At 37.0% G+C, this 13511-nt stretch overlaps 1 protein-coding gene across 2 annotated transcripts in view; it reads left to right on the top strand.

Moving 5' to 3' along the window:
• faf1 (Fas (TNFRSF6) associated factor 1) overlaps nucleotides 1-10723 on the top strand; it is a 66482-nt gene extending 55759 nt beyond the window's left edge. For both annotated transcript variants that reach the window (XM_052563700.1, XM_052563699.1), the window contains exons 18-19: nucleotides 560-775; nucleotides 9994-10723. In XM_052563700.1, the coding sequence (XP_052419660.1) occupies nucleotides 560-775; nucleotides 9994-10077 (300 nt within the window). In that variant the 3' untranslated portion in view covers nucleotides 10078-10723. The remainder of the gene's footprint in view (nucleotides 1-559; nucleotides 776-9993) is intronic.
• Nucleotides 10724-13511: the final 2788 nt, after the last annotated feature.

The following is a 13511-nucleotide window of genomic DNA, read 5'->3' as shown; positions in this document are numbered from 1 at the left end:
ATATAATTGCATTATGGTGTGTAAATAAAGCCTGCATGTTTTGTCACAGCATATGCTGCCCAGTGTCACAACAGGAACAACAAGCTGGAGTTGAAAAGCCCAAAGGAGCAGCAGGTCGTGCTCCATGTCACTAGAGACAGCACAATTCCCTCACCTCTCTCTCTCACTTTCGCTCTTGTTCTCTTTAAATGTGTATGCGGCTTCTCACTGTTTCCCTCCCCATCCCTCACTTTTCACCCATTGTGTTTTTTTTTTTTTTTTTTTTTTTTACAGTGTGATATTTCTATGACGTGCAAAATCAAAAGTTTTTTTTTTTCTAGCTGAGATGGAGTGCTAATTTAGGACCTTTGACGTACGACTTGCATGCTGCAATTTCATAGGATCCATGCATATATATATTATGTGGTACAGTAGTGTGGTTTTATAGTCATTTTAATATTAAATTAACTTTAAACCATCACATTTAAAACACAATATTTATAAAGTGGTTAGCTCATGAGATACAAATAATATACGATTGTTTTGCCATAATGTTACTGTTTTGCTGTCCCCTGCACAGGCTATCCGTCTCTCATTGGAGCAGGCCCTGCCACCAGAGCCCAAAGAGGAGGGCGGAGAGCCAGTCAGCAAGCTGCGCATCCGGACGCCAAGCGGCGAGTTTTTGGAAAGGCGGTTCCTGGGCAGCTGTAAACTCCAGGTCCTGTTTGACTTCATCGCCTCCAAGGGCTACCCATCCGACGAGTTCAAACTGCTCACCACCTTTCCACGCAGAAATGTGAGTTCACACATGCACACAAACATTTACTATAGAAATTTGAAGACTTTTTAAAAAAGTCTTCAAATTTCTTTTTTCATCCTAAACTAATCCTTACAATAAACATTTTTGCACTGTTTAAAATACGAGTTTAAATAATTATGAATAAATGCACATGACACAATAGATACATTTTATATGATATATTTAAATGATATATAATAAATTGTTTAATTAATTTTAACGTGTATTTATTATTATTATTATTATTATTATTGTATACTTATGAAGCACTTTTCCCTTTAAAGGATATTCTTAAAAAGAAAAAGAAGGATTGTTTATGCATTTTTCTGCAAATTTGTGTGCAGATAACTAGAGTAACACATGTATATCATATTGATATCGGTCATGACCATATCCACTCATAACAGCTATTATAATTACCCAAGTGCGCACATAGTCCTGGAACACCCGCCGCCTTGTTCAATATATTTTCTGTGGGCAACTTTCCCCATGCTGGAACATGACTGATATTAGTCTAGAGCCCCACTGATGGTGAATATCTTTTAATTCCTGTCCATCTGCGGTGCACTAATAACTGCGTACGTGTGTGTGTGTGTGTGTGTGTGCAAAGAGTGTGTGTGAGTGTTACAGCTCAGCAGGAAAAATAGAGTGTATAATTGGCTAGTTAATCCCAGCGTGTGGCAGAAGTTTGTTGCTCATCTTTATGTGTGTGTGTGTGTGTGTGTGTGTGTGTACTGTACAAGTCCACAGATAGTCACACACCTGCACATTAATTAAAAGCCATGCCTGTTTAATTAGTATTTCTTTTCCTCTTGTGTATTTTATTTTTCCTTTTTTTTTTTTTTTTTTTTTTTACATCTATTTACAAGTGCATAAATTATTTATTGAGTATTAATTGCGGTCCTCAGAAGCAGAAAAGTGCACTGGCTACTCACAGATACAGTCAGCAGTTCTTTTTCCTGTGTGTGTGTTTGTGTCATTAAAGTACTGCATTTGTGCACTCTGCAGCAGGTAGATAACAAGCTCTGCTCTTAACGACCTGACTAATTAACAGCATGGAAACAGAAATGGGCTTTCCATTAATCAAGAGATGTGCGCAGGCCTGCCCAGACAGCATGTCATCCAAACCCTTTGGGGACGAGCTCTAAGGCCCCCAACAAACTCTCAATTTTAAACACATGCACAAAATTCCTTATTGTGCTCATAAACACTCAACGTCCACTGCTACTCGGGCAGCGTCACACCCAACAAACACCATTTCACACGTTATATTGCATTTATTCACAGTCTCTGTTTGGAAATCTAAAGAGAATCGAGTTGCGTGTTTCTGCGGAGGGTGAAATGTGTATCCAGCAAAAGGAGGGAAGCAAAAGCAGGAAAAACAGGCTGTGTTTGTGACTGTGACTACAGTGCTTGAGTTTAATCCTCTCTCTCTTTCTCTCTCTCTCTGCCTTTTCTAATTAAAATCATCTCTGCCACAGACTCGCTCTATCCCTCCCACAGGATTAGGCCATGAGCACTATTGCATTTGTAATTCTGCACAAATGTTTAAACTTCATCTCTCTCTCTCTTACCCGCACCCCCCCCCCCCAACCCGCATCCAAAACCAAGATAATTGCCAGCAATAAGAGAGTGATTAAACAGAGGAGTTTAGAAAGAGAGAGATGGAAAAGTGTCTGAAGGCTTTTGTTTCATTTGCGGCCTGCGAGGGTTGTGTTTGTCAGTTTGTTTGTTCTTTTCTTCTCTTTGATGGACAGATCCAATGCACCTGCACTCTTCTGAGCGAGAGCGTGAGGAAGGATTAGAAAAGCAGCCTCAGGATTCCCTTTCTATTCATAACACTCATTAATGTCATGGCACAGTCACATTGCCACTCACACCAGCGCTTAGGGAACCTCCAATCATCTGACGAGTTCTTTTTGTTTTTGGTGTTTTTTTTTAAAGTTATCCAACTCGGGATACGTGAGGATCTCTTGGATGAGTAATCTAATCTCATGTGTGTTGCTTGTAGAACGGTGCTTCTCAGCTGTTGGGTTCTGACCCAGAAATGAGTAACACATCTGTTCGGAATAGAGAAAAACAAAGCTAAATGCAAATAATAAAATGACGACACCATGAAATGAAGATGAATGAGCTTGGCAACATTTTCGATAACAATTTTTTCATGCAAAATCTCTCTCTCTCTCTCTCTCTCTCTCTCTATATATATATATATATATATATATAATGTGTGTTATATTGTATATTTTATGTACATAGCATTCACTCAAAGAATAGACAGAAATGCAGAATATGCAAAATATTTAAAATTGAAATGTACAATATAATATGAATATTGTAATATATAGAATATAACTTGCATGTATGTAGATGGATAGATAGATAGCACCTATTTAAACAATAGACAGAAATGCATTAAAAAAATGAAGTGCAATAAACAGATTAATATACATTAAAGGGTTAGTTCACCTGTGAATGAAACTTCGTCCATCTTCTACTCACCCTCGAAGCATCCTAGGTGTATGCACTTTCCTCTTTCAGAATAATCCAATCAGAATTATATTAAAAATTGTCCTTGCTCTTCCAAGCAATAGTTTTGTCCTCCTTTAACCACTCTTCGGTTGAATGACTTGTGTGCTTGGGGTCATTGTCTTGCTGCATAACCCACTTTCTCTAGAGATTCAGTTCTCTGACAGATGTCTTCACATTTTCCTTCAGAATTTGCTGGTATAATTAAGAATTAATTTTTCCATCAATGATGGCATCAATCCTGGACCAGATGCTGCAAAACAGGCCCAAACCAAGATACTACCACCACCATGTTTCACAGATGGGATAAGGTTCTTATACAGGAATGCAGTGTTTTCTTTCTCCAAACATAACACTGCTCATTTAAACCAAAATGTTCTTTTTTGGTCTCATCCATCCACAAAACGTTTCTCCAGTATTCTTATGGCTTGATCACATGATCTTTAGCAAACTGCAGTTGGGCAGCAATGTTCTTTTTTGGAGAGCAGTGGCTTTCTTCTTGCGACTCTGCCATGGACACAATGGTTGTTCAGTGTTCTCCAGATGATGGGCTCATAAACATTAACATAAGCCAAATGTGAGAAAGGCTTTAAGTTGCTTAGAAGTTAGCCTGCAGTCTTTTGAAACCTGGTGTACTTTTACACGTCTTGCTTTTAGAGTGTTCTTTGTTGGTCAGTGGTCTTGAATTTCCTCCATTTGTACACAATCTGTCTGACTGTGGATTGGTGGAGTCCAAACTCTTTAGAGATGGCTTTGTAACCTTTTTTGTAACCTTTTTCTGAGGTTCTCAGAGATCTCATTTATTTGTGCCATGATGCATTACCACAAACATTATCAGATTTTGATAGATCCCTGTTCTTTAAATAAAACAGGACACACACTGACACCTGATAGTCATCTCACTGATTAAAAACACCTCTGAACAGATGGACTCTAATTTCACCTTCAAATTAACTGCTAATCCTAGAGATTCACATACTTTTGCCGCTCACAGATATGTAATATTGGATTGTTTTCCTGAATAAATGAATGACAAAGTATATATTTTCAACTTATTTGTTTGGGTTCTCTTTGTTAACGTATTTTGGGGTTAGATTTATGCAGAAATATAGACAATACTATGTTTATACATATGTATCCCTGGACCACAAAACTTAAGTCGTCTTAAGTCGCTGGGGTATATTTGTTGCAATACCCAAAAATACATTGTATGGGTCAAAATTATTGATTTTTCTTTTATGCCAAAAATCATTTGGTTATTAAGTAAAGATCATGTTCCATGAAGATATTTTGTAAATTTCCTACCGTAAATATATAAAAACGTAATTTGTGTTTAGTAATGTAGATTGCTAAGAAGTCATTTGGATAACTTTAAAGACGATTTTCTCAGTATTTTGATTTGTTTGCACCCTCAGATTCCAGATTTTCAAATAGTTGTATCTCGGCCAAATATTGTCCTATCCTAATATACATACATCAATGGAAAGCAAATTTATTCATCTTTCAGAGGATGTGGTCCAGGGTCACGAACGTATATGTGTGTCAGCTTTTTTGTTTAATAACTGTTATATTATGTTTTATAATTTCTAATATAATAATATAAAAATGTATGTATTATATATTTATAAAGTGTGGCTTACAGGTCCCTTTTTTATTCACCTTTATAAATCTTTTGGGGTCATCGTGTTATGTGCAATGTCGGGGTCACCAGACCAAACCTGTTGCAAAACCACATCTTGATTACACATCTGTTCTTTTTACCCTCAGAAAGCCATTTCAACTTGTAGTTTCTCATCTGTTACGTCAGTGCCTGGTCTGTCAATTTGCGTTGGCTTCTTGCCTTTAGACCCCCCTTAGCATCCCGTGGTCATGCTAAAGACAAGCAGGGAGCCAGAACTGACTTCTCCCCAGAGGTGGGAACCCTCCTTCCCCCCTCCGTCTCCACCCTCGGCCGGCCCTTAGCAGTCTTACTCCAACACTGCGAACGCTAACGCCCTCACCGCTCCTGCAGTCAGATAATGATCTCCCACCGCTTTCCTAATTGGCCAAATAAACACTCTACAGCACAGCGCTAACACAGACCTGGCTATTGCATTTTAATTAATGGTGGAGGGCCCTAAATGGCTTCATTAGAACCGTTGTTTCAGCTGTATATATATTTTTCTTTTTTTTTGTTGGTTTGCTTTTTTCCCTTTTCTTTTTTTCCTTCTATTTTGGAAAACCACATCTCGCGTGTCTGGTCTTTATTTTCCTTCTCTCTTATTGCAGATCCTTTTATGAGTGCTAATGAATGGCAATATTTATTTGCCTGGCTTTTAAAGCGGAGATGTTCAGTTTAAACAAGTCTCCCTACGAATTAGCGAGAACTGGCTTTCAGCTTATTACTAATTTGCTTTAAATGTTTTGACAATGTGATTTGGAAGCCAGACCTTTCTTAAAACCTGTGTGTTCTTAAATTATAATAATGCCTTCGCGTAGTTTACTTTGCAGCGGCCTGGTAATATACACCTGCTTTATGATGAAACTCTGTATTGTCATTTTAATTAGTTTTTACTGTGTTATTGATCAGGTTAATCCTTAAGTATACTAATTATTAAATTAATTAAACTGAACTGGCAGCTGCAAGTGACATCAGTTAATAATGCTCTGAGACATTCAGCTTTTATGTTGTTTTCCAGTGAACTCCGCATTGAGTCCCTCAGGACTTTTCAAATAGTCTGGTTGTAGAAATGTACACAGTACAATCAGTGTGTACTGTGTATGTATATGTGTGTGTGTGTGTATGTAGCTTAAAAAGTGAGGATGGTTAAATAAAATAAAATAGGCATTTACAGTCCAACAGGCAGATTAATACAAATATCTGTCTTCTGAAGTTAAATTTTGTTTTAATACATTGATTAAAACCAAATCAGAATATTAGAATGATTTCTGAAGGATCATGTGATGCAATGCTGGAGTAATGGCTGCTAAAAATTCAGCTTTGCCATCTCTGGATGAATTACACTGCAAATGTATTGGTCAAATAAGGGCAGTCTTGCTAAGGACTAGAAACTTTCCTTCAAAAACATTAAAACATGACACCAAACTTTTGATCGGTAGTATACATTCAACTTCTTTGTTACTTTTTTAGCTTCTTTTCAGTGGCCTGTTAAATCATTCATCGTTCTATTTAGGGCTCAGAAGTCGAGTAGCACTCTCTCCCGTGCCTCTTTTCCTGTGGTCATCTGGGCGGCTGTCCTGTGTTTGTTTGGTGACTGTGTGGGGCCGTTGAAGATGAGTGTGTTAAAGGTTTAACAGGATTACCTGCCATCAACATCATCAAGGCCCAAAGAAAACAGCCGCCCGGGCCTCTCCTCCATCACGGCCACTTCTTGCTTTAATAAACCTCTTGAGGATTACGCTGATATGAGTCTCCACACTCTTCAAATGATCTCTTTTCTTCTTCTGTTTACTTTGGCCATCGGAGAACGTATTGTTCATCAGTGGAGATCATACTACCCAGCCACGTTTGAATTCATTTGATCTTTACGTCCCCCCGTTGGTGCACGGTGAAGGTTGTCAGTCAGGGGGGTTGTAATCGTACTTTAATTTTAAGAGACTGTGTGAATGTGCGTTTGTGTGTCAGTCGAGGTGTTAGAAGCGCAATCACTATTGCACAACGAAGTCTAATTTAATTCAGAAGGGCCAAACAGAAGGTTTCTGAAGAAACTAACAAGTGCTGGGAAAAGAGCGAGGGAGTGAGAGGAAGAAAAAGAGCGACAGACAAGGAGAGTGGAGGAAAACAACAGCTTTGTTTGTTGACAGATGCTTCTCCTCTTATGGTCTGTTAATTGGATAACAATGTAAACAATCACCCATGGCATCTGTCTCCTGCCATTGGAGTGCCACCTTGTTTCTCTCATTCCCCCTTAAAAGAGAACAGTCATCAACACAAACACACGCACACATCTGCGCCACCCTAGAACCTCATTTACTTCTACCTGATGCTGTGGTGTTATAGCAGGTTTTCGGGTTCATTTCCATTTGAGGTTTTTCTTAAGCGCTCGTATGAAAGAAAGGGAAGGCATCCTGGTGGGAGCGACGTGTTTTTACGACATCTTACTACCCCCTCCTGTGCCCTCAGGTCAGATTGAAAAACAAAAGGCATAAGTCACACGCTAAAATTAGGTTTGGGGCAACACAGCTAATGTGCTGAAGTGGGTGTGATATCTGTACTTCCCCCCCCTTCGAGATGCCAAACCCGCCGATAATACGCTGTCACTTTGAACTCACTGTTGTCTTTTTAGTGCTTCACGTCAGGTGTGTCCCAACGAGGCCTTTACCCCAAACATGAATTTTTTTTATGTAAAATTAGTTTTTTAGACATTGTTTTTGTTATGGAGCAGAATTCTATATATAAACGTATTTCAAGTTAAATGAAATGTATTGACGTAATTAGGTATCAAAAATTAGCAATGAAAAGTACATTTTATTAATCTTGATTGTTAATTTCTACTTATACTAATGTTTGAAAGTTGTATTTTTTGTTAACTTTTTTCATCAAGGATGTATTCATTTCAACAAAAGTGACACTAAAGTCTTAAATTGTTACAAAATAATCTCAAATAAATGCTTTTTTATTCTATTCATCAAAGAATCCTGAAAGAAAAAGTCAGTTTCCACAAGAATATTAGGCAGCACGGCTCTTTTCAAAATTACATATGACATTAAGAAATATTTCTTGAGCACAGAATCAGCATATTAAAATGATTTGTAAAGAGTCTTACAACACCGAAGCCTGGAGTAATGGCTGCTTAAAATTCAGCTTTCTCATCACAGGAATAAATAATATTTTAAAATATATTAAAATATAAAACTGTTATTTTAAATTGTAATATAATTTCACAATATTATTGTTTTTACAGAAATTTTAATCAAATAAATGTAGCCTTAAGTGTAGCATAAGAGAGCTTTCATAAAAAAAAACTAGGTATGTTGCATATATTCTTTTTATTCCATCAGCTTTGTAATATTGTCCAGTGTCCTGACTGCTTTACACTGCTTTATTCTCCGACCCTGTGACCTTCCAGTCCAGCTGCTTTCAGCTCTGTTTTAATTACAAACATGTAGAGCTGGAGGGGTCTTCGGAGGAGAGAATAGGCCTTAATCAGAGCCCTGTCACCAGGCTGCAGTTAAGCCCCTGTCCTGAGCACTGTGGCCGTACGATGTGTGGACACCCAGGTGTGAGCGAAGGCCCCGTGTAACAAGAGAACGCTCTGCTATTAGCTCACTACAATACAGCCATCATCTCCCGCTCTCCTTTTCTCTCTCTGCACAGGATCGCAAGCCACTTACACAAGAGCTAGTCACTCCTCATCGGCTGGGAAAATCCCTGAACCGAGATGTGGATGATGGTCATGTTAGCACAAATGTCAGTTAGTTTGCTGTTAAAAGTGTGGCCAGTGATTGCATTGCTCTTTTATAATGAAGTCGGGCTTCACTCATGGAGATTATAAGTGGCTGATGAGTTCTCACCCCATTGCTATTGTGTTTGGTTTGGATCGGTCCATTTGCGATAACAAACAGCTACTATCCCAAAGGGAAACAGGACACGTACCTCACACGGGGACATTATCACATTACGGCATTTACCAATGACATCAGAAGGCTAGACCCCACACATCGCTTAGTTTAGGAGGAATGGCCAACTTAACTTGCACACCTTATGAACTGCTTTTTTACAATCTTAATATTGCAATAATGGCCCGTACATAACGAAGAAAAGATTACTATAATGATAACTATATTAGCGTCTATAAAGCATTTGGTTTATTTTAAGTGCATCCTGCAGTTCTGTCGTCTGCCTCTTGAAATGCTTGAACTCTTTAAAAAAGATGGATTCTGATCAGCTGTCAGTGTTTTTAGTATTCATCAGCTGGAAAAAAAAAAGTGATTCATCTGTGCTGTTATTTTTACAGTTTTGATGTGGACTTTGCTACTGTATGGAAGCTTGTTTCCAACATAAGATTTAAATAAAAATAAAAAACACATAAAAAAGGTAACTGACTTAAATTTTTCTCAGAATTGCAAGATATAAACTGAAAAAAAGTCATAATTGCGACATGATAACTTGCACTTTTGAGAATAAAGTTGGAATTGTGACATTTAAACCTTATATAAATTCTGGAAATAAATCAGAATTGTGTGATTAAGAAGTTTTTTTTTCGTAGCGGAACCAAAAGGTCTGAATTGTAAGAAATAAAAATAATAGATTGCGAAAAAGAAGGCTCTGAATTTATGCATTGCATTTTGGACACTTTTTCACTTTTTCTTCTCAGAACTGAAAGTCCACATAGTAAGATAAAAATCACAATTATATTTAGCAGATTTTTTACTATTTTACTTGCTGTAAGGTGACCTTGGGTGTTGACAAATTCGCCATTAAATATATATATATTTTTAATTATTATTATTCATTTAAAATTAAAAATAGTTAAAAATAGTATTATGCCCATTTTTACAAGATGTAAAATATGTCTCTGATGTCCCCAGAGTGTGTATGTTAAGTTTTAGATCAAAATACCCCACAGATATGTGCTTATAGGTATCCTCCTTGGTGTAAGTGGGTCTTCATTTTTTTTTTTTTTATTCCTTGAGCAATGAAAAACATTTCAAATTAGCTTTTTTTTTTCTTGATCTCTTTCCAGATAACGCAGATAGACCCAGCCTGGAGTCTGGTGGAGGCTAAACTCTTCCCACAGGAGACCCTGTTCCTGGAGGCCAAAGAGTAGGACTGATCTGAGAAGTCCTGAGGCGAACAAGAAAATAAGCAAAGAACTTTTAGCATGATGTCCACAGCGACCAGACACACACCCACATACACACAAGCCTTCACACACTATCACACAGTGCTTTGTATATGAATGCTGAGTGTACATTTTATGCACACGTGGCCTTCACAAGCACATGGATAAACGATCACTCTCCTCCCATAACTGCAGTGTAATGTTCTTTCTCCACCCAAAATGTAAGCTAACCAAAAAAAAAACAAAACAAAAAAAACAAGCAGAGGTGTGGAAGTCTAAAACAGCCAGCCTCACAGACAAGGACTTCTCACTGCGGCTGCTTTTTGGACATGTTTTGTGTTGAAATGAGACAAAAAATATAAAAAAGAAAAAAAAGACAAATAAATAAAAGTCATACAAAGAGACATTTCCTGGAGAACGCTGGACCATTTCCTTTCCCAAGGTTCTCAGAGTCCCTGATTCTTAGCACAGCCCTGGACAGCCCATCATCACGGCTTCTTCCTTGTACCCAAATTAATTATATTTGGTTTAATTAATACTTGTTTATTTTTCTCACTTTCCCCCCATTTTTAAGTTTGATGCTGTATTAGATTTAGGTTAATATACATTATATAAAGAATATATGAACATGCATGTGTCTTGCCACTCTAAATTTATTTTTACCTTCATGTGTGGGCGACTATATCATCATGACATCATCAAACCAGCACTCAAGGTAAATTTAAAGGATTCATACATTATTTATGAACTCGCATGTCCTTCCAAAGTTGCATGAGTGTTTTCCGAACAGAAATGATGAAACCGTGTTCTGGGGACCATCTGAATGAGGATTGGATCTTCAAAAATGACTCCAGCATCATAAACACAATCGGTTTGATTTGTGTGCTGTATAGCAAGTGTTCTATAGACATCTGAAGTTAGAAATCAAAGTAATATTTTAATGAAAATCTTGGTCTGTCATGTTGGGGTATAGCAATGTTTGATTTGTTAATGAATCGGACTGAGCGACCAGTGCAGTTCTTGGAAATATTCTCTTAATTTAAGTCATACAGGTTTGGAACAATATGTGGGTAAGCAAATGACAGGGTTTTCATTTTTTGCATTAAACCGTTCTTTTAAAGTCCTATGACAGGAGTACAATAACATCGCACCAATTTATTTTTTCCAGATTACTCCAGTCATTATTGTGTACAAGGTAATATATAATATTTTGATTCAATGAGGTATTAACCCTGAGAATAGCACAAATATCTTCACTGCTGATGTGAACTACTTATGGGTTAACATTGTAATTCACTGGAGCTTGTGTGTGTGTGTGTGTGTTCCTCATTGAACCTTGAAATTAAATGCTTATTGTAATCTCCACACGTTAATAAGAGAAAAACAAATTGTTTGGGATTGATCAAGTTAAAAAATATGATATATGATGGTTCAGTGATCCATCCTGATTCTTTGTGGATTTTGGTCGATTAATTGAAAGCTAATGAAGTGATCTGCTAAACTTTAAGTAGTGAACAGAATGTGTTTTATGTAAAGTACAGTTCCTCATGCACACTTTACTTTTTTTTTAAACTGGATAGAAGGAGTCTAACCTGCAGGCTGTTTCATTAGTGTTCTCTGCCTTCTCACGCAAGGAATCTGAACGTTTAATGTGTGCATCCAGTCATACTTCCACTGTAGGTGATGTGCCCCGAGAAGACATGAATCATTCGGTTTCTCACACTGTTTGGTGAGAATGAGATTAGTATGTTAAAGTAACTCAGACACCCTTGTGGTGTTCTGGTCAGTGAGTTCAGTGTTTGATTCAGACAAAGGAGAAAGCAGCCTTATTCAAAGTGACAACAACAAACTAAATTACAGCTCTCTTCAAGCTTGGTCGGTACACAATTCTCTGAAATTGATTCTTGTGTGTTCATCAGCCCCAAAATGAGCATTTGCAAAATGTGAATCTTTCTTCCTTCTTATGGTTTAGTTATGCTCTGCAAGTTAATGTTGTTAAATATGAGTCATACCTGGGTGAATTGGACTTGAATGCGTTTCATAATCATGCAGATCGCTGTTCTCCAGGTAGCATTTTACGTTTGACGTAGTCTGCTCTCCCGTGTTCACGCTTTCAAGAGAGAGCAAGCACTGAAAAGTAAGATTTTCTTCAAGTTTTCATCATGCTCAATCAGGTGTGAATGACTGGTAAATCCAGCCCGAGGGAGAAATGCTGGTTATGCAGCTCCTGTGTGCATGTGATATTACTGTTTCAATGACTGAATGATTGGTTGATGCATGCAGACATTGACTTTGTACTGACACAGACAGCAGTGATGAGCAGGTCGGAAATGCTGTGATTTTAAGTAGTGAACTGATATTTCTTTTAGCTTGATCTGGCTTGTCTACACTTCTTTATCGGCGTTCTTTTGGCACAATAATGCCCACAATTGAAACAGTAATCCTCCTGTTTGGAAAAAAATAATCCTGTACCAAAGGACATAATGGGTTTTTAGTTTTCTTGCCATTTTGAACATTTTTATTTGATTTTAGACTCGTCATACACTGTAAAAAAAATAATAATATGACCAATAAGTTTCTACTCAATTTTAAGCCAGTTTAATGAAATTAAATGTCATTTAGAAGTTGATTTTATTTAATTGTTTATTTATTTTTTTAACAGTGTATAAACTAGTCTTTACGGGTCAATAATGGCATGCATGTGTTTGTGTAATATATATATATATATATATATATATATATATATATAATATAATTGTTCTTGACACTAAAAGACTATAGCAATTACATTTACAAAAAAAAACAACTTGAAAAGAGGATAGCTTTCAAATTATCAATAATTATAAAAAACAACATGCACATGTGTATATACTTTTTATTATCTTCACATTGCCTAATGTAATTTCTAAGACATATAAACTAGTCTTTAATGTATTCCTGATGCTTAAAGACTACTCAAACACTTAAGTTTCTTTTGATACTATATTATGATTGTTCCCTTATGTTATTACATTAATGTGTGTGTGTGTGTGTGTGTCTGTCTGTACAAACACATGCTATTTCTTAAATATTTTTATCTTATACTTCATAAATATTTTATTTATATATGTTTAAAAAAGTTTTGCAATTTGCAATTTGTCAATGTGATTTTCTTTTTCAGACAGTTATCCTGTTGCCCACTTGTCAGATCTGTGACATCTCAATCCGTGACCCTGAAGTGAAGCTGCTGTCAGTCAAGAATCTTATTTTCCAATGCCATCATGGTTTGATCCCAAACTCTCTATTTAGGGACAATAGAGTTATTTTGTGGTTTCTTGTGACACAGATTCTGCTCAGGCAACATCAGGTGGTGGCTCGATTCTTCAATGACAAAAGGGAAGCGTTCAATAATGTTTGACTAGTCTTTAAGGGTCAACAAT

Source organism: Carassius gibelio, chromosome B8 (assembly GCF_023724105.1).
Source record: "Carassius gibelio isolate Cgi1373 ecotype wild population from Czech Republic chromosome B8, carGib1.2-hapl.c, whole genome shotgun sequence".
NCBI lineage: Eukaryota > Metazoa > Chordata > Actinopteri > Cypriniformes > Cyprinidae > Carassius > Carassius gibelio.
The sequence above is the reverse complement of the archived record's forward strand: the minus strand, read 5'-3'. Positions and strand labels throughout refer to the sequence as shown.